The 26,621-nt window shown below is 38.8% G+C and overlaps 1 protein-coding gene across 1 annotated transcript in view; it reads left to right on the top strand.

Moving 5' to 3' along the window:
- Window positions 1-26,621, top strand: part of LOC132826137 (kinase non-catalytic C-lobe domain-containing protein 1) — a 179,990-nt gene that overhangs the window by 123,156 nt on the left and 30,213 nt on the right. Inside the window, exons 16-24 of the mRNA XM_060841784.1 lie at window positions 1,089-1,324; window positions 3,426-3,871; window positions 14,296-14,389; window positions 15,703-15,800; window positions 17,802-18,016; window positions 20,601-20,717; window positions 23,780-23,927; window positions 24,793-24,975; window positions 25,256-25,462. Coding sequence (XP_060697767.1) covers window positions 1,089-1,324; window positions 3,426-3,871; window positions 14,296-14,389; window positions 15,703-15,800; window positions 17,802-18,016; window positions 20,601-20,717; window positions 23,780-23,927; window positions 24,793-24,975; window positions 25,256-25,462 — 1,744 coding nt within the window. The remainder of the gene's footprint in view (window positions 1-1,088; window positions 1,325-3,425; window positions 3,872-14,295; window positions 14,390-15,702; window positions 15,801-17,801; window positions 18,017-20,600; window positions 20,718-23,779; window positions 23,928-24,792; window positions 24,976-25,255; window positions 25,463-26,621) is intronic.

The following is a 26,621-nucleotide window of genomic DNA, read 5'->3' as shown; positions in this document are numbered from 1 at the left end:
ATTACGTGTAGCAAGTAAGTGCAAGTTATTGTTTAATCTAGATGTAACTTAAACATTTACACCTAAAGGTTGTAAGAGTTATAGAACTGAAATACTGGGGACACAGAGACGTAGAGTCATAGAGTTTTACAGCACGGAAACAGACCCTTCGGTCCAACTCGTCCATGCCGACCAGATATCGCAAACCAATCTAGTCCCACTGCTAGCACCCCGGCCCATTTCCCTCCAAAGCCTTCCTATTCATATACCCATCCAGATGCCTTTTAAATGTTGCAATTGTACTAGCCTACACCACTTCCTCTGGTAGCTCATTCCATACACGTACCACACTCTGAGTGAAAAAGTTGTCTCTTAGGTCTCTTTTATATCTTTCCCCTGTCACCCTAAACCTATGCCCTCTAGTTCTGGACTCCCCGACTCCAGGGAAAAGACTTTGTCTATTTATGCTATCCATGCCCCTCATGATTTTATAAACTTCTATAAGGTCACCCCTCAGCCTCCGACGCTCCAAGGAAACCAGCCTTAGCCTATTCAACCTCTCGATATAGCTCAAATCCTCCAACCCTGACAACATCCATTTAAATCTTTTCTGAACCCTGGGAACCTTGTCAAAAGCCTTACTGAAGTCCATATAGATCACATCCACTGCTCTGCCCTCATCAATTCTCCTTGTTACTTCTTCAAAAAATACATGTACATCCTATCCCTCAGGATTCGCTCCAACAACTTGCCCAACACCAACATCAGGCTCACTGATCTATAGTTCCCTGGCTTGTCCTTATCACCTTTCTTAAACAGTGGCACCACGTTTGCCAACCTCCAGTTTTCCGGCACCTCACCTGTGACTATCGATGATACAAATATCTCAGCAAGAGGCTCTGCAATCACTTCTCTAGCTTCCCACAGAGTTCTAGGGTCCACCTGATCAGGTCCTGGGGATTTATCCATTTCAAGACATCCAGCACTTCCTCCTCTGTAATATGGACATTTTTCAATATGTCACCATAATCAGAGTTTTCATCTATTATTTCCTATCAGATTCAACTTTGGAAGCTTGTTGTGATCTCAAATTATTATTTATGTTTCAGGTCAAGGGCTGCCACATGTTCAAATCCAGATGATTTTAACATTGCACAACAGCATGCCATGAATAAAAACAACTCAGATCCTATGCATGGGGAACAAAGAAGTAGTGAAGATAATTGGGTGAAAGCAGTTGGACGAGAGACCAAAGTAATCACCAGCAAACCTCAATTATCAGCAACACCATCACGAGAATGCAATACTTTGAAAGTGAATGATCTTTCTGATTTGTTATATTCAGGTATTATGCAACATCTAATTACAAATTTAAAGTTGGTTTGAAATAATGCTGCTATTTTTTGGATAATGCTGCTGTTGTTTGGAAGGATAGTTTGATATGAGATATTTCAAAAAGTTATGAATTATGCCTGTTTTCTGGCTCTTATACACCTAGTTTGTAAATGTTAAGTACATACCTGCACAGCATGTTCATTTAGCCTCTAGTTACCAAGAAATAATGAAATTGTGAAATAATCTGGAATCAGAATGGCTCTTCCCCTGTAGACACAGATTAAATAATTAATACATTCATCTTGGGCTGCTTTCTCAGCAGTTTTACTTTGTCAATGTGGGTTTTAACATTGCCTATCACACACAGAGACAGTGCACGTCCAGGTTCAAGCAGGTCCCAAGTCTGCTTCATCCGAAACAGGAATTGAACCTGATGTTATTAAGAATCACGCAACAGTCATCTGGCTACCTGTGCAAACAAATCCCCAAACCCAAGTTATTCTTAAATATTTTGATGGCTTATGAAGAACAGTAAATACACACAGAGCACCCGATTCAAATCAGTCTTCTGTCTGTGCAGTTGTCAGGTCCAGACATTATTCACAAACATCTTCCCATGTGTCGCATACAGTGCTGGCAAAGTTCAACCTCAGCAAGTCAGAATACAAGGTGCAGGGAGAGAGATAGTGAATTCCCCTTTACCACCCCCCACCAACCCCCTTGCCCCCGATCAAACACCATGCCTGATTTCCCTTCTTACAATGGAAAGGGTGCTGGCAGCAGCTTCCTAGAACTAGAAAATAGAATATGCGTAAATAGTTTGCAAGGTTGTGAGAGAAAAGCAAGAAATGGAACTAATTGGATAGCACTTCAGCACAGTAACAATGACTTTGTTCAATTCTGCATGATGCCATAATTTTTACAATAATTCATGGTTTTCCAGAGTTGTACAGGGTTTATATATATGCCTTGCTCTTTGGACCCGTCGATCACAAATGATTGAAATGTGCATTTGTTGGCATATGCAAAAAGATAAACCACTTGAAATGAGGTGGATATTTAACAGATATGACAGAAGGCAAGCATTAAAAGTATTAGTCAGCCTTTTTGAGCTGTTAACTCACTTTCAGAGTTGCCTTGGGGTTTTCCATTTGCAATCAAAGTCTCTGGATAACATGCTTCACTGTTAAGGCTACAGAATTTGAGGTGAAGTCATGTTCCTGTTTCAAGGCTCTGCTCCTAACCTTCACTATTCATATAATTTTGAAGCCATCATTTACCATTGTCAGGGAATCTTTGTGCAAAATGTTTGGAGTTTAGCTGCATGACAGCTCAGAGTCCTGCTGCACTATCACATGCTTCCTTTCTACCACAGTGTTGCTTTTACAGAAAATGCGCTGGATAACACTAGTGGCTCTTGATGTACCTCCCATAAATTAACTAGACTTGCATCATGAAGTTAATTTTGATCGGCTCTATTTTTGACAGCTTAATTTTATTGTGAGATCTGTTACTTTGCAAGTAAAAATGTAGTTGTTGGGGGTCTAAAATAACAATGGTGGATAACCATCCCTTCACCCTGCCCAATTTCCATTCCATTGATGTCCTTGAAATCACGTCTGCACACTTGACTGGAGTTTCCTTCAGGTTAACCTGCAACATGTCAAGTAGAAGTCCAAGTAGAGGATGCCTGCAAAAAGGTGCTCTGACTTCAAATCCACCCCTTTGATTTTCCAACCAGAGCTCGTTGTGAGTTCTGCTCTTTCCTGAAAAGACCTGATGAAGGCTACTATTATCTTTGAGAATTGATGATGCTCATCTGTCTATTATCCTTTTAAATATATGTGACAACCTGCAGGATAAAATTTGTTGAATCTATGCAGTATTGAAAGCTTGGCTATACAATAAATATGCAAAGACTCATACTGATAGGTATCTCAGTTGGTGCTTGTTGCCCTGGTAACTGACATTTGAATCAAACATGTTCTCCATCTCGCACAGCGCACACTTGTCATGATGTTATGTACAGTCTTGCTGTTAATTGATACAAGAATCTGTTGAATGAACTACATAACCTGTTGATGTAAATTTCCTCGGTATGTATTCTACAGCTAAATGTAAGGAAGACCAGCTTAACAGCTATGATGGCATAATCCTTGGGCAAGATGTCAGCAGTATGCTTCCTGATGAAAACAACTTTGTAAATACTAACTCGGGTCATTGGGAAGAAGAGCAAAATGTGACAAAACGTTTTCTTCCGATGGAAGATAACTGTCATTTTACTGGTGAAAGTTGCACTCCATGTCAAGATTTAAAGTTTGGCCACAGTGATGAAAAAAGGAAGGATGACATTGGCCGTTCAACTGAAGAATCTGAATCCCAAGTTTCTTTGCCTCTTCAGCAAACAGAATCAAGTGTAGGGAGAAAGAGATGCAACCCAGGATGGAGCAGTGCATTTTTTGGGAGCGAGTATTTTAACCAGCAAGTGAAGACCTGTGTGAAGCAATTGGGTCAACATAACTTTAATGAAGAAAAGAACATAGAGGCCAAATTGTTGGTAAGTATTGCATTTGTCATTGTACTTCAATGGACTTGAAAAAGAATTTTAAATGAACTGCTTACCTCTGAATGAATCATGAATTTTGTTCATAGGCTGACATTCAAAAATCAGTCCTTGCTTTTGTTTTCATTTTTTTTATTTCAAAAATTGACTTTATTCATAAAAATGTCTTTTTATACATATTTAGTCACTGCAGCAGTTCACTTCTGTACAGTAGCATATGAAAAAAACAAAGATTGGAGTTTGACTCTATCCAACAAACAAAGCAAAGGCTAGTACAAGACTATATTTGCATTTTTCTTCTGAATTTACTTACAATTAAAAATTTCATAAGTTTTCATTTCCATTCAATAATTATTATTTGTATTCCAGTTGTAGTTTATGTTGTTGTCACTTTCTAAGGAATTGTCTTTCTTGTTGAGCAAGAAATTAATTTTATAGAGAATACACAGAAATGTATGAAAGCTAAGAATCAGAATTCACTTACTGAAGGCCATTCAGTTAAAACTTACCATGTCACGACTCCTTTATTATGCAAACTTTGCAGCTAAAATCATATGAGCATTTGAATTCTGAATGGAATTGTACACTTCTTTGTTTTGAGAATGAGATTTTAAAAGCACCGCTACAGAGTGTGCATAACACTATACAATAAACATTACAAGTGAAATAGTGTTTGGAAACAATAGATTCTGAAAATACTGATATGGACAGAAGACAATAAAATAAAGTTTAAAATAAAGCATTATTGATTACTATTGTTCTAATATTCATTTCCCTTTGTTCGTTGCAAACCTGCTGCTATCAACTAACAAGAAGACACAATAAATGATTATTATAGACAAGTATGAGTTGTGTTTTATAAAGGGAAAGGCATATCTAGAAATCCAAGATAAATGCTTTGAAAATTTTAGTAGTGTGATGCATTTTTAAAAAATTCATATGTGGGATGTGGACTTTGCTGGCTGGCCAGCATTTATTGCCTGACCCTAGTTGCCACCTTCTCTGAATAAAAAAAGAGCTTCAAGGTGGTACTGAATCAGATTCCAATATAAAATGTTATCAGAGAATGAGAGCATTGAATTGGAATTAATGTATTCATGGTTTAAAAGTAAGGACTGTCATTTAAAACTGAAATGAGGAAACATGTTTTCTCTCAGAGGGTTGTGAGTCTTTGGAATTCCAATATCCAGAAGGTTTAGAATGCAGAATCTTTAACTATTTTTAAGGCAGAGATGGTTAGATTCTTGGTTACCAAGGAAATGTAAATTATCAGGGAAATGCAGGAACGTAGAGTGGAGGTGCAAAGCAAATCAGCCATGATCTGATGAATGGCACACAGGCTAGAATGTAGGGACAGCCCAAATCAGATTTGTGGAATAAAGGAGCAAGAGTGTCTTGTCTGGAGGGAATGAAATGAGGGCCCAACACTTTAAGAAAGTTTTTGTTTGTAACATGTTTACATTATATCATCTAAGTTAAATTTTATTATTTGCCACAATTGCCTGGTGATGAAGTCCTAGAGTGTTTACCATTGATGCCCCTTTAACCAAGTGACCTTCATCGGATATGTTCCAAATTGCTCTCTGAGTAGTTAATTGATATTTCAGGTCCTTATTTAAATGGGTAGGGAGTTGTTTAGCAGATGGAAGACTGGATACAGATGGTGGTTAGGTCCTTAAATTGTCAGCATATGACAAATGGGGTCACCCAGCTATCTATACTGGGCTTTAGCTTTTCAGTATATTTATAACAAACTTAAATGAAAGAATAGAGTGCCACTTTGCCCATTTGCATGCGCATGCCAAGCGAGGTGATTCAGTGAATGAGAAATTGCAATGGGACAGATTAAGTGTGTGGACAAAACTTTTTCAGATTAGGCTCAACTTGGTGAAGTCTGAGTTCATCTCATCCACTTTGGATTTTTAGAAAGAAAGATCAGGTTGGTTCCTAAATGTTGAGAAACTTGGGGACGGGGTAGCCGAGAGATTTTTGGGGCTGAAATACAAGAAACAGTAAAAGTTCAAGTACAGATACTGAAGATAATTCAAAATACTAATGAAATTTGTCATTTATCACAAATCGGGATGGGATGTAAAGGGAAGAAAGTTAATGTTACAGTTAGAAAAAGTATTGTCCAGAGTCTATTTAGAGGACTGGGTCAATTCCAGGCACTGCATCTTGGGAAAGATGTGTTGGCTTCAGGAATGTGCAGCACTGATTCATCATTAACTTTACTAAGAAGGTTAAATTATGACGACAGGGTGCATTAATTGTGTGTGGATTAAGTATAAAAGCTGAAAAAGTAATCTAATTGAAATGTTTAAAATATTAAAGAAGCTAACAGGGTGAGTAAAAAGAGCTGTGTTCCCCTTGTGGGAGAATTCAGAACAAGGAGACAAGCCCGAACTTATTTTGTGTTAGGAAGCGATATTTTACACAAATTTCCAAACACATTTTAGGGGCCTAACTGAAAATGTCAAAATGGAAATGATTACATTTTGTTTGGCTCGGGAATTAAGGGCAATGGAACCAGGGAGAGTAGATGGAGTTGAGATGTGCACCAGCTACAACTGACCATTTACACTGAAAGCATTGCTCAAATTAATTTTCAAGGTTGATAATATGAATAATGGCAAGATGCCGTTTGAAAATTGAAAACATTCAAAAGCAATGCTAAATAAAATCAAATTAATGCAAGCATTACTTTTGGAAGTACTGGATTCAGGCTAAATAAGATTGTAATGTTTTCCTTCATAGATCTGAAATATCAATTAAATACTCAGAGAGCAATTTGGAACATATCCGATGAAGGTGAATTACATCACTTGGTGAAAGGGGCATCAATGGTAAACACTCTAGGACTTCATCACCAGGCAATTGTGGCAAATAGTAAAATTTAACTTAGATGATATAATGTAAACATTTTACAAACAAAAACTTTCTTAAAGTGTTGGGGCCTCATTTCATTTCCTCCAGACAAGACACTCTTGCTTCTTTATTCCACAAATCTGATTTGGGCTGTCCCTACATTTCCAATTTGCTCAATCACTGAACAAGCTTTGCTGCAAATGGTAGAGATTTATTATATGACCCCATGATGTGAATATTGAGTTGGTGGCTGAGTTAGATAAGAAGGTGATTGACTCAGGTATTAAAAGCAAGGGCAGGGGAGAGTACATCCAGATTTTGAATTAGTGACAGGATTGTCACTAGGGTGGCATAGTGGCTCAGTGGTTAGCACTGTTGCCTGACAGCACCAGGGGCCTGAGTTCAATTCTAGCCTCAGATGACTGACTGTGTGGAATTTGCCCCATTCTACCCCTGCTCTGGTTTCCTCCAATAGACTAGGTTAGGTGGATTGGCCATGCTAAATTGCCCCATAGCCTCCAGGGGAATGTGGGGTTAGGTGGATTAACCATAGGAAATGTAGGGTTTATGGGGCTAGGGATGTTCTTGGGAGGATCAGTGCAGAGTTGACGAGCTGAGTGGCCTCTTTCCTCACTGTAGGGATTCTATGAGTATGTAGTCTCCAACTGGCCAGTTTGATAGGCAAGGAGGGACTCATTAAATTCCAAGGTGGCCGCCACACTCCTATCTGCCTGCAACTTAATGGAGGTGGATAAGGCTGAGAATGATCTGCCCTCTGATCCCCATCCTAACTGAGGGAATTTAGTGGCAAAAGTGAGGAGTATAGATGTTGGAGATGAAAGTCGAGAGTGTGGTACTGGAAAAGGACACAGGATTCCTGATGAAGGGCTTTTGCCTGAAACATCGATTCTCCTGCTCCTCGGATGCGGCCTGACCAGCAGTGCTTTTCCAGTACCACACTCTCGACTCTGAGGACAGTTTGTGGTCAGGCACAAGGAACATGTATGGCAGCTCAATCTGCTCAGGCCTCAGGATGGTTCCTTCTCTCAAAGGCGCCCTTGGGGGACAGGAAAAATTTCTAGCTGCAAAAGGCTGCTCTTTTTTTGAGGTATTTTAGATGCTGGAGGTTATTTTCTCAAATGCCAGGAGCAGCAATTACTGTTTTATATACTGTTGCATTGTTTTGGAACTTTGGAGGAAAAAAGTAAAAACAACAGGACTTTTAAAAGAAAGCGGAACAGACAAAGGCAGCACACAGTCAGGCAGTGCAGGAGGGAGAGAGATCTTGGAGGAACCTGTTTGGGAGATGTCACAGCACAGAAACAGATAAGTGAATAGTTTTAAGATTGGTCTTACAGTAAGTCTGCAGTAGTGCGTAGAGTAGGTTCTTTCTTGATTATACGTTTTATTTGAGATATGTCTCTTGATTAAACATAAAAATATAAGCTATGAGTATTAAGTGAGCCTGGAGCAGTGTTTTGTAGAGGAATAAGACAGTGTTATGGGATATGGGAGTTTAGGGAGAGTTTACCTGTTACTGAGGATTATATCTGCAATAAATGCCATTGGTTTGAAATCCTATCAGATTGAATGAATCAGTTGGAGAGACAGTTGGAGGCAATGAGGAATTTACAAGAGCAAGGGGATTTGCTGGATGGCAGTTATAGGAAAGTAGAAAGGTTGCAGGTACAGTCACATGGGTTAACTCCAGGAAAGGTAAGAGAGGTAGGCAGGTAGTGCAGGAGTCTTCTGTGGCTGTCCCCATTTCAAACAAGTATGCTGTGTTGGAAAATGTAGAGAGTGGCTGTTGGAATATTGCATGCAGTTCTGGTCTCCTTCCTATCGGAACGATGTTGTGAAACTTGAAAGGGTTCAGAAAAGATTTACAAGGATGTTGCCAGGGTTGGAGGATCTGAGCTACAGGGAGAGGCTGACCAGGCTGGGGCTATTTTCCCTAATGTGTCAGAGGCTGAGGGGTGACCTTATAGAGGTTTACAAAATTATGAGGGGCATGGATAGGATAAATAGACAAAGTCTTTTCCCTCAGGTGGGGGAGACCAGAACTAGAGGGCATAGGTTTAGGGTGAGAGGGAAAAGATATAAAAGAGACCTAAGGGGCAACCTTTTCATGCAGAGGGTGGTACGTGTATGGAATGAGCTGCCAGAGGATGTGGTGGACAATGGTACAATTACAACATTTAAGAGGCATTTGGATGGGTATATGAGTAGGAAGGGTTTGGGGGGATATGGCCCAGGTGCTGGCAGGTGGGACTAGTTTGGGTAGGGATATCTGGTCAGCATGGACGGGTTGGACCGAAGGGTCTGATTCCATGCTGTACATCTCTATGACTCTATGATGGATTCTCAGGGGAATGTAGCACGAACAGCCAAGTTTCTGCTATCAAGACAGGCTCTAATGCAACGAGGGTACATCAGGTTCCAAGACATCAATTGTGTAGGGGACTCTTAGTCTGAGGCACAGCCAGACGTTTCTGTGGCCAGCAGCAAAAGATCAGAATGGTGCATTGCCTCCCTGGTGCCATGATCAAGGATGTCTCAGAGAGGGTGCAGAATGTTCTTAAGGAGGAGAGGGACCAGCAGGAGGTCATTGTAAACATTTAAACCAATGACATAGGAAGGGAAAAGGATGAGATTCTGAAAGGAAAGTGTAGAGAGTTAGGTAGAAATTTAAAAAGGAAGTCCTCGAAAGGAGTAGTAATATCTGGATGACTCTCGGTGCTGTGAGCTAGTGAGGGTAGGAATAGGAGGAAAGAGCAGATGAATGCATGGCTGAGGAGCTGGTGTATGGGAGAAGGATTCACATTTTTGGATCATTGGAATCTCTTCTGGGATAGAAATGACCTGTACAAGAAGGAGGATTGCACCTGAATTGGAGGGGGACTAATATACTGGCAGGGAGATAGTGAGGAAAGAGATCAATTTGAAACTGGTACAGTTGAGAAAAGAAGTGAGTCAAACAGTCAGGGCAGGCAGGGACAAAGCATAAAACAGGGTAGGACTGATAAATTAAACTGCCATCTATTTCAATGCAAGAGGCGTAACGGGAAAGGCAGATGAACTCAAGGCATGTTTAGGAACATGGGACTGGGATATCATAATAATTACTGAAATGTGCCTCAGGATGGACAGGACTGGCAGCTTAATGTTCCAGGATACAATGCAACAGGAAGGATAGAAAAGGAGGCAACAGAGGAGGGGGGAGTAGTGTTTTTGATAAGGGATAGCATTACAGCTGTACTGAGGGAGGATATTCCCAGAAACACATTCAGGGAAGTTATTTGTGTTGTTCTGAGAAATAAGAAAGGGATGATCACCTTATTGGGATTGTATGAAAGACCACCTAATAGTCAGAAGGAAATTGAGAAACAAATTCGTAAGGAGTTCTCATTATCCATAAGAATAATAGGGTGGTTATGATAGGGGATATTAACTTTCCAAACATAGACTAGGACTGCCGTAATGTTAAGGGTTTAGATGGAGACGAATTTGTTAAGTGTATACAAGAAAATTTTCTGATTCATATTGTGGATGTACCTTCTAGAGAAGGTGCAAAACCTGACCTATGCTTGGGAACTAAGACAGGGCAGGGTCACTGATGTGTCAGTGGGGGAGCACTTTGGGGCCAGCAACTATAATTCTGTTAGCTTTAGAATAGTGATGGAAAAGCATCGCCAAGATTTAAATGTTTAAGTTTGAAATTGGAGGAAGGCTAATTTTGATGGTATTAGGCAAGAACATTCAAAAGCTGACTGGGGGCAAATGTTCACAGGTAAAGGGATGGCTGGAAAATGAGAAGCCTTCAGAAATGAGGTAGTATATTCCTGTCAGAGTGAAAGGAAAGGCTGGTAGGTGTAGGGAATGCTGGATAGCTAAAGAAATTGAGGGTTCAGTTAAGAAAACGGAGTACGGGTATGGAATGAGCTGCCAGAGGAAGTGGTGGAGGCTGGTACAATAGCAACATTTAAGAGGCATTTGAATGGGTATATGAATAGGAAGGGTTTGGAGGGATATGGGCCAGGTGCTGGCAGGTGGGACTAGATTGGGTTGGGATATCTGGTCGGCATGGATGGATTGGACCAAAGGGTCTGTTTCCATGCTGTACATCTCCATGGGTCTATGACTCTATATGTAAGGTATAGACTAGATAAATCGAATGAATTCTTAGAAGAGTATAAAGGCATTAGGAGTATACTTAAGAGGGAAATCAGGAGAGCAAAAAGGGGACATGAGATAGCTTTGGCAAATAGAGTTAAACCAAAGAGTTTTTACAAATATATTAAGGACAAAAGGGTAACGAGGGAGAGAATAGGGCCTCTTAAGGAGCAGCAAGGCAGCCTTTGTGTGGAGCCGCTAGAGATGGGAGAGATACGAAACAGATATTTTGCATTGGTGTTGACTGTAGAAAAGGACATGGAAGAAATAGAATGTAGGGAAATAGATGGTGACATCTTGAAAAATGTCCATATTACAGAGGAGGAAATGCGGGAGATCTTGAAACACATAAAAGTGGATAAATCCCCAGGACCTGATCAGGTGTACCCTGTGGGAAGCTAGAGAAGTGGTTGCATGCCCCCTTGCTGAGATATTTGTATCATCGATAGTCATAAGTGAGGTGCTGGAAGAGTGGAGGTTGGCTAAGATGGTGCCACTGTTTAAGAAGGGTGGTAAAGACAAGCCAGGGAACTATAGACGGTGGGCCTGGCATTAGTGGTGGGCAAGTCATTGGAGGGAATCCTTAAGAATAGGATATACATATATTTGGAAGGGCAAGGACTGATTAGGGATAGTCAACATGGCTTTGTGAATGCAAAATTGTGTCTCACAAACTTGATTGCAGCAAAGAGGATTGATGAGGGCAGAGTGACGGATGTGATCTATATGGAGTCCAGTAAGGGGTTTGACAAGGCTTCCCCATGGGAGACTGATCAGCAAGGTTAAATTTCATGGAATACAGGGAGAACTAGCTGTTTGGATACAAAACTGGCTCAAAGGTAGAACACAGAGGATGGTGTGGAGGGTTATTTGTCAGACTGGAGGCCTGTGAGCAGTGGAGTGCCACAAGGATTGGTACTGGGTCCACTACTTTTCGTCATTTATATAAATGATTTGCATATGAGCTTAAGAGGTACAGTTAGTAAGTTTGCAGATGACACCAAAATTGGAGATGTTGTGGACAGTGAAGAGGGTTACCTCAGGCTACAGCAGGATCTTGATCAGATGGGCCAATGGGCTGAGAAGTGGCAGATGGGGTTTAATTTAGATAAATGCAAAGTGCTGCATTTTGGGAAAGCATATGTTAGCAGGACTTATACCATTAAGTAAGGTAACGTCCTAGGGAGTGTTGCTGAACAAAGAGACCTTGGAGTGAACATTCATTGCTGCTTGAAAGTAGAGTCACAAGTAGATAGGATAGTGAAGATGGCATTTGGTATGATATGAATCAGAGTATTGAGTATTGAGTATTGAAGTTGGGAGGTCATGTTGCTGCTGTATAGGACATTGATTAGGCCACTTTTGGAAGATTATGTGCAATCCTGGTCTCCTTCCTATTGGAAGGATGTTGTGAAACTTGAAAGGGTTCAGAAAAGATTTACAGGGATGTTACCAGGGTTGGAGGATTTGAGCTAAAGGGAGAGGTTGAATAGGCTGGGGCTGTTATCCCTACGGTGTCGGAGGCTGAGGAGTGACCATATGGATGTTTATAAAATAATGAGGGGCATGGATAAGATAAATAGACAAAGTCTCTTCCCTGGTGTGGGCCTGTCCAGAACTGAAGCGTATAAGTTTAAATTAAGAGGGGAATGGTATGAAAGCGACCTGAGGGGCAATGTTTTCACGCAGAGAGTGATGTGTGTATGGTATGAGCTGCCAGAGGAAGTGGTGGAGGCTGGTACAATTGCAACATTTAAGAGGCATTTGGATGGGTATATGAATAGGAAAGGTTTGGAGGGATATGGGCCAGTTGCTGGCAGGTGGGACTAGATTTAGTTGGGACATCTGGTCGGCATGGATGAGTTGGACTGAAGGGTCTGTTTCCATGCTGTACATCTTTATGACTCTACAAGTGACCTACCCACAGGGTCTAACCCCATGGTCTTCCCTCCTCTCTGACCTTTCCATCAGAGTGTCCATTCCCCTATCCCCACCATACCTCCCTACCCATGTGACAGTTTTGGTCCTGAACTCTGAGACTTGGAACCTGCAGACTGCATGTCATTTAGTGTTCGACACGGCTGTCGCTGGCACTATTGGACTTGAGGAGCTGCACATTGGAAATAGCACTTTCAATCCAATGTCAATTAAAAGTCCCCTTTTTCCATTTGTGTGTTATTCACGTTCTGAAGAGAACTGTGGAGGTTGAGCAATGGCACCTCAAGAAAGTGTTGAACTTCAGGAGGAATTTGAACCTGAAGAAAGAATTCTGGGGTTTGTGACTGTGACCAAGATCCTGCAACACTGCTACAATGGAAGGAGAGAAGAATGTACCATATATTACTGTGGGATAGGTTAGAGGATGATAGCAACGATTCAAGGACTGAAGAAATCTCAAAGAAAGAATAAGTGAGGCTGGAGAATTTGAAGCCAGTGCAAGTGCTACAAGAGGTTTGTGACAATATCAATTCTAGGTAAACAAAACTTTATGCTGGAACAGATGCAGGAAAATGAATTAGAGTTGTGTTTCAGAGCCAATGTTTGGACATGTTGATTGCAAATAAACTGATGATTAGTTAATGACACAGGATATGGTAAGGTAGACAATCATAAAGGTTCAGATGTGCAGGTAGCTGGGTGTCAAATTAGATCTTAAATTTGAAACTTAAGGTCCAGCAGGAAAGTAATATGTGATAAACAGTAGGAAAATTCCTTTCCCAATTTTGAACTGATGCAACAAAACCTGGTGGGGTTTGGGGTCAGTACTAATGACGCTAGATGCTACTGTCTTCCAACTGTACTGCCAGCTGTGCTGGTCCTATTCACTGGGGGATCGCACCATCTCATTGATTGTGATGAAAGTAGTCTGAGATGTTGGTAGTGCAATATAATTCGTACTATCTTGTGCTGTTGCCTGTCGGACAGCTCTACCAAATGTTTGCAAAGGATGTTGGTAAGGCAAGTGTACTGCTCTGTATAGGCCTTTGTTGCAGTGGGTTTTATTGTTATTTGACTTTCTGTAGCAGGTTGGTACGACTGGTTGGTTTACTGGGCCACTTCAAAGGGCTGTTAACTGTCCCTCACACTGTTGTGTGTCTGGAGTCATATTTAGGTTAGATTTTCTTTCTCAAAGAATTTAGTGAACCAAATTGGGCATTTATGACTATCTGCAGGTTTCATGCTTACCTTCACACATCTTATTCCTGACTTATTTAAGTTAATTTTAATTCACCCAGCTGCCTGTGAGATTTCAATTTAAATCTCTGGACCATTATCATTGCCTCCGGATTACCGCGAAGGCACTGTTCCTGATAGCTAAATGCAAAGGATTTTCTTTTACTTTCTGAAGTTAAACAGACCTTATTTCGGTTTCACAGGAAATTGAACAACAATTGATGATGGAGACTAAGAACTTTCGAAAAACTAAAGTGTTCTACCAGAAACTCCAACAACAAGAAAAAAGAAACAAAGGTTAATATGGTACATTCGGTTTTTTTTAATGTTATTTGTGCATAGGAAGCAGGTGTACTGACTAGCAAACATTTATTGCCTATTCCTTATTGCACAAGAGGACAATGGATTATTATTTAAATAAAACCAGTGGGTAGGTTTATGGGTAAAGACAGGAGATTGGCACTAAGGTAAAATGCTCCACGAGTTGTCACAGATGCAGTGGTCTGATTGGCCTCCTGTGCACCCTCACAATTCTGTGATTTTAATTGCCCTTGAGAAGCTGGGTGTGAAGGTACACCCACAATGTTGTGAGGAAGAAAGCTGTGGGCATCTGTATCAGCAACATTGAAGGAATGGTGATATCATTCCAGGTCAGGATGATGTGTGAGTTGAAGAGGAACTTGCAGCTAGTTGGTGTTCCCATGCATCTATGCCTTTGTCATTCTAGGTGGTGGAGGTTGGAGGTTTGGCAGAAGCTGTCAAAGGGGCATTGGTGTTTTACTGCAATACACTTTGTAGATGGTGCACATTGCTGTCACGGTGCATTGGTGGGGAGGGGAATGAATGTTGAAGTGGTTTGCCAATCAAAGAGGCTGTTCATCCTGGATGGTGTACCAGTTCCTTGAGTATTACTGCAGTTGCACTTATCCAGGCAAGTGGAAGTCATTCCAACACCCTCCTGACTTGAGCCTTGAATATATTGGACAAGTTGGCCAGCGTCAAGAGATGAGTTCCTTAACCTGCTTTTGTAGCCTTTTTCCTATGTTTTCCCCTTTCAACCTTGAGGCATGCAACCCTACCATGAGACAGCTATTTGTCTCTAGTGTGGGGAGTGTTTACACAGACTTATGCTACCAACCATATAGTTTAGAATTGTTTTCTGTTTCTTTCATAGGATGTTTTTTGTAGATTTTCAGAGAGTCTGCATTAGATTTGCATTTGGTCAATTTACCAGTGTGACCACTTGAACAATTACAGTTGTTTTTAATCAACTCCACTCCTTCAACAGGTAATTAAACCAGTTCAAGTGCATAAGTCCCTGACAGTGCTACCTTCCATAAATAAAATGTCTTGCCAAGCATAGTTATGGATATTTGCCCTCCAGAATCAGATTGAGGCCTGACTTTAGTTACTTGGTCACTGTTGGGTCACTGCAAAATGAAAACTTCTTGATGTTGGTGGAAAATTGGTACTAGCATGCTGTCCTCAACTCATGGCACCATATTGAGTTTGCTGAAAAGATATGCAAGTCTTTGTCCCTAAGGCTTTCATTGGTTGACTTGGCTTATTTGCTGTATATTTACAATGTAACATTACATTTTAATTTAAAGGAGTTGATGCAAAGGTGGTGCTGCCCAAACTGAAGCAGCAGCTTGAAGAAATGAAGCTGAAAATGGAGTTCCTTGAGCTGGCAAAGAAGTATATTGAGGTATATTCAATGATAAAAGTCGAATGAAGGATATATCAATGGGAACTATATTTGTTAAGCATACCATGAAGTCAATATTTTTCTTGTTATTATTTATGAACAAAGTTTTATAGATTTTATAAATGTAGCTTGAAGTATCACAGATTGTGTTCTTACATTTATTGCAGAACCCACACATTTCCACATAATCTCTAACACATGTACATGACCAGCATGAAGTTGTCACCTATTTGAATGCACTACTGCAAACATCTTTACATTACAAAAAACACCCTGACCTTGGGAGCCACAGTTGTTTAAGGGTGACTGACATATTGTGACTTTACACTCAGGAGTATCAGCTTCCTCAAATTCTCTTCACATTTCTCTTGCCTGCTCATATTCCATAAACCATCCTCTGTGAACTCATGCCCATGATCACTCATGACCACCCGATTTCTTACTGGCCCTTAGGCTAATGGACTGTATGTTCTTCCCCTCTCCATCACCATTGTCCTCCTGTGTTTCAAAGCTACTGCTATTCTTCCCTACTTGCCATTTGACCCATTACATCTATGAATTAGCCCCATTTCTAATCTTTTAGGCTTAATATCAATGAACATCCATATCCGTCTCTCCCACAACTCTCAGTTTGAGTCTCTAATCATTAATGTCACAAAACACAAAAATAAGAATAAAAATAATGAATAAACCAAAGTCACAGATAACTTTCCCAATAATCATGGTGCATTATCTCTCCACAACCTCCTCTGGAGCTTTCAACATGGTCAACCATAACATTCCTACCTAAAGCCTATCTTTGATTGTCTAGCTTGATGGAAGCAGCTTTTTATTTTTATCCATCCATAAATTTTTCCAGCAATTAATATTTCCAATTCCTATCCTATCATCTCAGGAATGTTCTGTGATTCTATCTTTTGCACCTATTCCCCCACCCTTCTCCTCTTCCTCTGTGTTACACATTGGTGTGTTCAGTGCAGACATGGGGTTAGCTTTTTTTTATTTAGGCTGACAGTATGGGTCTGAAAAGGTAAATACTTGATTGGGTACTTGATTAAGCACCTACCCACTATGGTGAGATCATAAGGAATTTGTCAGAGTAAAGAAGGATTCTTTGTGAGACAGAACTGGGGCTAGCATGCTCCCAACAATCTTAAAATTATTGCATTAATTTAATAAACTTTGTATTGTTTACTCAACTAGACTCTTCTACTTAGATAAGAAAAGTGAATTTTCTAATGTATATTCAGGTTTTAAGGAACCCACTTAGAACAATTCACAGTTCAGTCACTCAACCAGTCTTTTTGATCCCTCTATCTCCTCTGTGTTACAAGACTGCTTGACTGACATCCTGTCTTGTGTGAGTTGTAAAAATTAGACATTGTGAAGACCAAAGCAATTGTTTTTGGACCTGAGGAAAACTTCATACCTTCACAACTGGTTCCGTCCTCTTTCCCTCCCTTCTCCCTCAGGTTGAACCATAATGTTTACAAACTCAACATAGTATCCTCATTCAACCAAATATTCTATTCATCAAAAAAATCACCTTAAAATTCTGCAGCATCACCCTCTTTTGCCCTAATTCAGCCAATCTGCCGCTCATTTTTTGCTTTTGTCAATATCATGCTCAATTATTCAAATACACTGCTGAATTCTGATCCGACATACTCTGTAATGGAGCCATGCTACTAATTACATCACTGTGAACATGAGACAAGCTGTATGTTGCTTTTTAAGCTCCTCTGACATATCACCATTTTACTGAATAAAAAACTGTCAGCATGGTATCCTAAAGGGATCCTTGTTTCACTCATGCTTTTGAATGAATGGTTGCAGACCTGAAACATTAACTCTGTTTCTTTTTTTCACAGATGTTAAGTAATATCTGCTAAGTAATTTAGAATTTTCTGTTTTGGTTTCAAATTTCCAGCAACGTGTATATTTTGTTTTTGTTGTAACAGATGTCATTGTTCATCTCAATAGTAATTTTGGTCTCTCTAGATATTGCAAATGGAGCAATGGGGCCTGAACTCCTCTGTTCTTCCTTCACTGGTCACCTCCTCATTCCAATCAGAGACATTAAATCTCAGATCAACTGATAGCAATTCCTTCCTCACCTTCCACTCTTTGAAAGGTGATCAGAGCCAAAGCAAGGACAGAACACAAATACTTCAGGCTGGAACAGCAGTGGGGCTGATGGCAAACCTCTATAGCAGGTGAATAGCACGTAGCAAGGAATATTAAATCATATTAAATATAATTGCAAAGTTAAAAAGGTAAGAATTTGTATTTGCAAGACCATTTATGACCATAGGAATACTGCCAGCTGTAAGTTGCTCTCCAAGCTGTCACCATCCTGACTTTGAAAAATATCATCATTCCATCACTGTCACTGTTTGAAAGCCTTGGAATTCCCTCCCTAATGGCATTATGAGTCTACCTGCATCAAGTGGACTACAGCAGTTCAAGAAGGGACCTCACCACCACTTCCTCAAGGGCATCTAGAGACTGACATTAAAATGCTGGCCAGCCAGCAACACCCACATCCCACACGTGAATAAAGAAAATTCATCATTTTAATTCATTATCCATCTCATTAAATCTTATTAAATGCCTTGTTAGATGAACAGAATGTGTGTTGTACTAACTTTACTTGTGCAGTATATAATATAAAAAACACTAGTAGCTATTTTATGACGACGCAGAGCTATCCCAACTTTGAAAAATCCCATTTAAATAGAAATATAATTTTCCTTTATCACAAGTAAATTTAATGTGAGGTGAAAATGTAATTAATGATGCCTTTAAATTACAGAGCTGCAGTTCGTGCTACTGTAACTTTGCGAGTGAAAACTCAATGGCGGAGTTCAGATATTGAGAGACTGGGTGTTATAGACATTTCAGTGTTGTGCCTGCCTCTTTGTCTGTTGCTTGCAGGGGATTAATGTATGTGCTTCAGCAGTGTGAAGTGTGCTAGTATTTCAGTTACATGTTGTTATATAAATGAGCAGCTCTAAGAAGATCAATGTCTAAACTGTGATGTGTGTAATTACTGGTTCATTATTATACAGTATTCACAATATAGAACTCAGGTATTCAGCCCAACAGATCCATGCCAAGCACCACAGGCACCTCCTTCCCCACCAGTGATATTTACGATTTTAATTTTGTCATGGAAACAGCTTGATATTTTAATTAATTACTTATGGGAGTTTTCAGAGTATTTAATTTTGACAAATTTACACTTGCTTTGTTTGACTTCATAGAATAATGAATACCTGGATAATTAAGATTGTTTAACCAATCCTACTTCTCGTAAATTTCTAAAAACATTATTAATAAAATTAGACATCAGATTTTCAGTCATGACTTGGGAACATACTGGAGAAAAAAAATATTAAATGTTTTGTTGAAGGTAATTTACAAAGACTTCTAATTTGACACTCCAAATAAGCTCACTATCATCTGATTATGCCCATTAACTAAAAGTTATCTTTTGTGAACAGCTGTAACATTGTACCTTGCAGTTTGTTCTGTTACCATGATGCACTTGTATAGTACAATCTGCCTGTAAAGCAAGTAAGACAATACGTTTCACTGTTCCTCAGTAAATGTGACAGTAATAAATAAAATCTAATCAAATTATCTCAGTCAGTTACCAGCATTGCCTTTTTATCAAGAAAACTGTACACCAGAAGTTTACAATTTGCTTGAGTAGAAATTTAACAAGTAACTTTAACCTTATTTTAAGAGTTAATAGATCTCAAGATAGCTTCCACTAACACAATGTTAAAACAATCTTAAGCCTATATTTTGACAACTTTTTGCAATCATGTTGCTGAGGATGTCAGGTATAGTTTCCATTTCAAAATTAATTGTAAATCAAATTGACATCTCAATGATACCCACTTTCCTCATTGCTTTGTTTGCATACCATCCTCTTGTGATTACCTGAATACAATAGTGGTCTATTATTGAGGATCCATCAAGATGTTAGCATCTGTATTGTCAGCAATGCCTGTTTACTATTAAGTGCAAGGTTGACATTTTTACTATGCTTAATGTTTAAAAGGAAAAGGCTTTGAAGAGAGAATTTTACTTTTTGCATTGACATGTAGCAATTTTGTTTTAGAAATCGTGAAGAATAGACTTCCAGTTTTGTGACATAATCTCATAAAAGAAGTAAAAAAGACAAAGAACTGCAAATGCTGGAAATCAGAAATTGCGGTAAAAACTCAGCAGATCTGGCAGCATCTATGGAGAAAGGCAGGGTTAATGTTTGGGGTCCAATGACCCTTCTTCAGAATGGGTTCTGAAGTTCTGAAGAAGGGTCATTGGACCTGAGATGTTAACTGTGCATTCTCTCCACAGATGTTAGCAGACCTGCTGAGATTTTCCAGCAATTTCTAATTTTGTTTCTCAAAAAGAAGCATTTCCTTGATATAAGTTATCTATTTGCAGGGGAAGGCCTGAATTTAAAGTAAGAAAGCTTAAATGATTTGTTTTTTTTTCTGATAGAAGTTTCGATGCTTCAAACTCATCTATATTTAGTTATAAACTAATTATGTGTAGAACTTGGTTAGGAATAATTCCAAATGCAGACTACAATCTCAATTGTTCAGTAATAAGTAATTTGCTTATATAAGGTGGATCAGAAAGATTTATTTTGATTTCTACCTAGGAGGAAACAGTAGATTCTTATTTGTCTGGGAAAGGCATTTTCAATTTGTGCAACAGCGTATTTTCTTTGCTTTTGCATATTGTAATGTGTATATTTAACAGATGGTGTTAATTTTGCAGCAATGCAGTAATAGAAGGTTACGTCCAGCAGTTTTTTTATACTTTTCGTTATTTCACATCACCTTGTGAATTTCTTCAGTTTCTGGAAGATAGATTCAGCAGTGTCATTGATATCAGGTATTGTATAAATCACAGCATACCTCTCTCTCTCTGTTCTCTTCCATTTACTGTTGCCATGTATGTTCTTATACTGTATTAGAAAGTGTCTTAACTTAATCAAATTAAGTGATGTGATTCTAGCTGTCAACATTGACTTCAAATTTGACAATATGATCAAAATGTCTCAAAATGATCCTTGAGACTTGATTTGGACGTCTCAGTGAACTTTTTAAAATGGGATGATGATGTATAAGCTTCATTGTCACATCCAACAGATCCTACGTAAGCCTCTAGGAAAGGCCAGGATGTGATTTACACAGAATAGAAATCCAAATTCAGATCATTTCAGCTTAATGCTGTGTTCCAGCAGGACTCTTTTATTTTCTGTTCCAAGGGAGCTAATCCACAGAATCGGTGTAATAAATTAATGGTATAGATATAAATACTCTTGAAGGATGAAAAAATATTTGTTTAAGCATCAGGCACTTAGGCTTTACAAACCCACTGCTCTTTAAACATGAAACTCTCTATGAAAGTTATAAAGAAAACTTTGCTAGGGTACTTTGATTGACAGGCCATCTGGTGTAAATTAAAAATGTATGTGTTAATACAGTTTCAATAGATGACTTTGCTAACATTTCCAAATGGCTATTATCATTGTTACTGTCATAATTATTATGACGATTACTATATTTAATTGAGAATGTTTGACTTTGTTTCAAAGTCTGCTATCATTTTAGCTGGGTGTTCTGAGTTTACAGTGTGATTCACAGTTGAAAGTGCTATTACAAAATTTTGTTGTGGGGTCAGATGTGTTTTGTTTACACAGGATTAACTGCTTGAGGTTTAAGAGCTTTGAGTGAGATTCATGATTATAATTATTCTCAAGTGTGTAGGTGTGAGAGTATTGGATCATTAGAATTTTTTAATGGAGCTCTATGACTCGAGTTCTGCTATGGAGGATCCTGGGAGTGATTGTGAAGATGAAAAGAGGCAATTGAAGGAATTTGGGAACTGAGTGATTTGGCATGAATGGGATATAGGAGAACGCTGACGTGAGAGAGGCTATACAAGGAGTGAGGTCTAGAGAGCTTCACTATTTTTTAAAAAAAACTGGAACAAAGGCTCAGAGTATCAAAGCAGATCTTTGAAGTAATTGACTTCAACACTTGCCCTCCCTAGTAGTGCTGATGGTCTCCTTTTGGGGTCAGCTAACCCAACTCAATACAACTTTGCCATGACAGAGTGAAAGTTGGAGCATTTTAAACCAAGGTTGGACTGCAAAATTGAGAAATTTCCCAGTTTGAGCTACCCACCTCAGTAGAAAAAGCCCAGCACAATTTTCTTTTCAATTTTTGGGATGGAGTGATAACTACATTAGAATTATTTGTTATTTTGGATGGAATTGTCGAGATAGAATGTACAGAAGTTCATGTTTTTCATATCAGATTGCACTAGTTGTTTTAATATGTACATACACATATATATCTCATAGAGAAGAAAAAAACTTGTTTTTTTTCTTCTGTATGCTATGCATATATATTTAATCAGTTATGTTGCTTAGTAAATCAGTGCTATAAAATTATACCTATTGCTATTCTAAGGGAACTCACTCATGACAACAGTCACAATGTCACAAAAAAACTGCAGGTAGAAGATCAACATATCAATGAAGAAGAGTTAGTTCATAACTAAAGATGCAGCTATTTTTCAGTGTCACTGTAAAATAGAGCGCTATCAAAAATCACGCTGTAACTCTGAATGTAGGACAAGATCTTATCTTCAATGAAACTGTTGTACCCTGTGGGCTTAATACCACAATGTACCACTATTGACAATATTATACTTCTGTGATATAGTGGGTTTAGACTTAAAATTACTTGTTTAAATGACTTTAACAAGGCATTGACAAGTAACTACATAACTGGTTGTTGAGTACAGTTAAATCTCAAGGGAATCAGGGGGAGCTAACTAATTGGATACAAAATTGGCTTGACAGTAGAAGACAGATGGTTATTTTTCAGACTGGAGGCCTGTGACCAGTGATGTGCCATAAAAACAAAGAGATTTTGGGTACCGCTTCATAGCTCCTTGAAAGTGAGCCACAGGCAGAGAGAGTAGTGAAGAAAGCTTTTGACATGCTTGTTTTCATCATCCAAGGCATTGAGTATAGGAATTGGGACATTTTGTTGTAGCCATGCAAAATGTTGGTGGGGCCACATTTGGTGTACTGTTTGAAATTCTGGTTGCCCTACTACATAAAGGATATTATTAAACTAGAAAGAGTGCAGAAAAGATTTACTAGAATGCTATCTGGATTGGAAGGTTTGTTATAAGCAGAGCTTGAATAGACTGGAATTTTTTTTCTGTGAAGCGTGGGAGACTGAGGGGTGACATTCATACAGGTATAAAATCATGAGAGGCATAGATAAGGCAGATAGCCAACAGTTTTCCCCATGGTAGGAGAGTCTAAAAGTAAAGGGCATTGGTTTATGATGAGAGGGAAGTGATACAAATGGGTCCAGAGGGGCAATATTTTCACACAAAGGGTCGTGAGTGTCTGGAATGGGCTGCGAGAGGTAGTGGTGAAAGTGAGTATAGTTTTGTCATTTAAGAAACATTTAGACGGGTACATGGATGGGATATGTATGGAGGAATACACACTAAATGCAGGCAAATGGGATTAGTTTAATTGTGAAAATTTGGTGGCGTGGGCAAGTTGGGCTGAAGGGCCTGTTTCAGTGCTATAAACCTCTATGACTTGCCATACAGCTCCAGAGAGGTATTATACTTTGGAAATCACTTAGCCCAGCAAATTGAAATATCCTTTTTGCCAATTGTGGGAACTTTGACACTCAGCATTTATCTTTAAATTATTCAAAATTTGTAAGCCTGCATCAGAGCTTTCTCTTAACATCCAAAATTTGATTCAGTGACAAGCATAAAATATGTGTTGAATTATTCAGTACTTATCCTTTAGATTTTTGTAGATGTCATGATGTCATGTCCGCACTTTTACTAATTTTAATCCAATATTTTCACACAAGAATAGGTAATCTGAATTATTTTTACAATTTCAGTGCGAATCAAAGAAATTCATCTGACTCCATAAATGTGTATAACCGAAGTTTAGATCTACTGCAGGCCTGGATTGAAGAATGTTACTATGTAGACTTTGCAGAAGATACTGAAGTTTTAAACAAGCTAGAAACTTTTATTTCCTCAAAGGTAACTCTGAACCCAGCTGGAATAATTAAACCACCTAAAGGCATCCACTAACAAATATGCACAAATGTGGGATCATTTCTTAGAGATTGGGCATGCAGAGAATGATAATATTGAAACATTCAGCAATCATATACTGAATTCACAATATACTGAGGACCCAAATTATTCCCTAAGGCCAGTAAGCTGAATGAAATTCAGATGTACAGCTTTTCTGAAGAGTGCAAATGAACCCTGCTGGGATGGCAGCTTGGGATAGGATATGGTACTGTATCCTATCCCAAGAAAGATTGAAGATGGAAGGAATTTGTTTTTTAACACTGACACAAGAGTCAGTTGGAGCCTCAACCTGCTGGTTTCTGGATGGGAAAGCCCTGAGAAGAGGAAGGTTCCACCAGTGATGCCAAACTGTGGTGCAAGATGAAAGCCTGAATGCACCCTTTGTCATACAACCACCAGCTGCCTCTATTTGGATTATGTGCCCCAAACCCCTGAACTCTCAAGCCCTGGTGGCATCATTGTTGGGTGGCACTGGTGGGTTCAATTGCAACATAGTTACCATGAGCATAACTGATTCATTTAGGACTGTTGTCTTTATAATAAACTTAACAATTGTTATGTGTCTTTTGTCTGCATAATATAATATATATGCAGAGTTTCATTGATAAAACAGGAGTAATGAAACAGCAGTGGAAACCATACTACTACATTATACACTCAATAATTTTAATGAATAGACTTCATTAATTCAGAGATTGAGTATGAATCCCAAAGATACAGAACTATGGTTAATTATGCAACATGGATCATTGAAGAGCTGAATAATAATAAATATTAAATTGACTGAATATGATCTTTCTTTTAAAAGGTTATTCTATATGACAGTCGAGGAGAATATTTAATGAATTTACTTCAAAGCTTCTCTGAGAAAGAAAAAGCCCATAATCCACGATATGACAGCATCATGTTCGAGGATTTGGGGAATGAGGAGGACAACCAGTCAGTTCATTCAATGTTCAAAAAGGTTTTGGATGAAGATATTTCTCGAAAGGTATGGCACTCCTTTTTAATTGAAGATAAACAATGTATTAGGAACCATTCCTCATTGTTGTACCTAGGAAACATACCTCTTTTCCTTGCCTTGGAATTGAATAACTAGTGTGTTCTTTTGCTTTTTTCAACTATGTTATTTGGTCCTTGGGAATTCTAACACAGGACAGAATCATTGAAAATAGAACATAGCCTCACTCGAATGGATTTAATTGGTGGATCTTACAGGCGTAATACAATGTTGCTACACATTACCTTTTATTAATCTCTTGTTGAAACAGAGCTTTAAATGGAAGATAAGCAAGCGTACAAACCTTCAACCGAAGGAAAAGTCTTACACCATAGCCACTGCGCTGCCAAAGCCCTGCTATACTGGCTTTGCAAGAGAACTGTCAGGGACTTACCAGAAAGTTGATGAGAAAGGACTTTTCATGTTGGCTGACTACAGTCCACAACATCTAGCACAGCAAGTGACCTTGCTGCAACAGGTACCATTAGAATTCTCTTCATACATTTAAAAAAAATTGTAACAAAGTAAAATGTATTTTTTAATCCTATTTCTATTCTCTAATTTCTCTTTTGCTCTTCATTGAATGCTCTCTCAGTTACCATTCATTCATATATAAATATTAAACACAACTGAATCTGATTTTATTTTCACTTGTAATATCCTGCCTCAAATGGAAATTTGTCCCTACCAAAGCCAATTGGACCAATATCTCAAGGTCTATTTACAACTACCATGATAGGAATGTAGAAGTTTCGAGAGCTAAGCAACTCAAGATTCACCTCATTTGCCTTTTACGATGCCCAGAATTACATGTTACTGCAATAGCGGACTTGGCTACCTGCAATAAATATCTAGCATTGGGTCTACAACAGATACAGATATGAGGAAAGGAAAGCTTTAGGAAGTTTAAGTCCAAAGACATCTATTCTTCCCTAGTTTGATATATGTATGGCACATCTCGTTTCAAAGTTACTCAAACACAGTATACTAAAATCTTGTTTTCTGAGTCTATTTTAGTTGCTTCTCAATGAATCAGTGCAACCTGCTTCCGGAATCTTCACAAGGAGTCCATTCTCCAGATTTACTGCATGCTCACTGGAATTACTTACAGTTTATAACATACTCCATTTTCAAGCCAAGATTGTTGTCTTTTGGTTCAGCTGTTCAGAAAAGGTGAAGGGGCTCTGCATTATCTAGTCCTTTACCTACATTACTTCCACACCAATCAGAACCCATCTTTGTACTTTGGACTTATGCCCATTTGGCCACCTAAAGTCCTTTCACAATAAGTTACTAGTTGTAGTTCACACAAGGATCGATACTATTTGGATAAAAGCATCTGGCTGGAAATGAAAAATCCATTTTCAGTGTGTACTTCTTCCTCTGTCAGCCTTGCTTGTCTTATTTCTTACATCTGAGTTGCTCCTTCATGTGAATCTTTGTATAATTATTTATCAACATAACTCCCAGTAAGAGGAGATTGATTAGGGAGATTTAACTTGATTGTTTCACTGACTATACATCAATAACCATCATCACAAGATTAGTGCTAATGTCAAAGACAAATATGGCAAAAATACCTGCATTTCAGAAGAACTAACTCTAAAGGACTTTGAAATATCTTGAGGAATTGACAT

Source organism: Hemiscyllium ocellatum, chromosome 22 (genome assembly GCF_020745735.1).
Source record: "Hemiscyllium ocellatum isolate sHemOce1 chromosome 22, sHemOce1.pat.X.cur, whole genome shotgun sequence".
Lineage (NCBI taxonomy): Eukaryota > Metazoa > Chordata > Chondrichthyes > Orectolobiformes > Hemiscylliidae > Hemiscyllium > Hemiscyllium ocellatum.
This window is presented reverse-complemented; position numbering and strand designations above follow the sequence as displayed.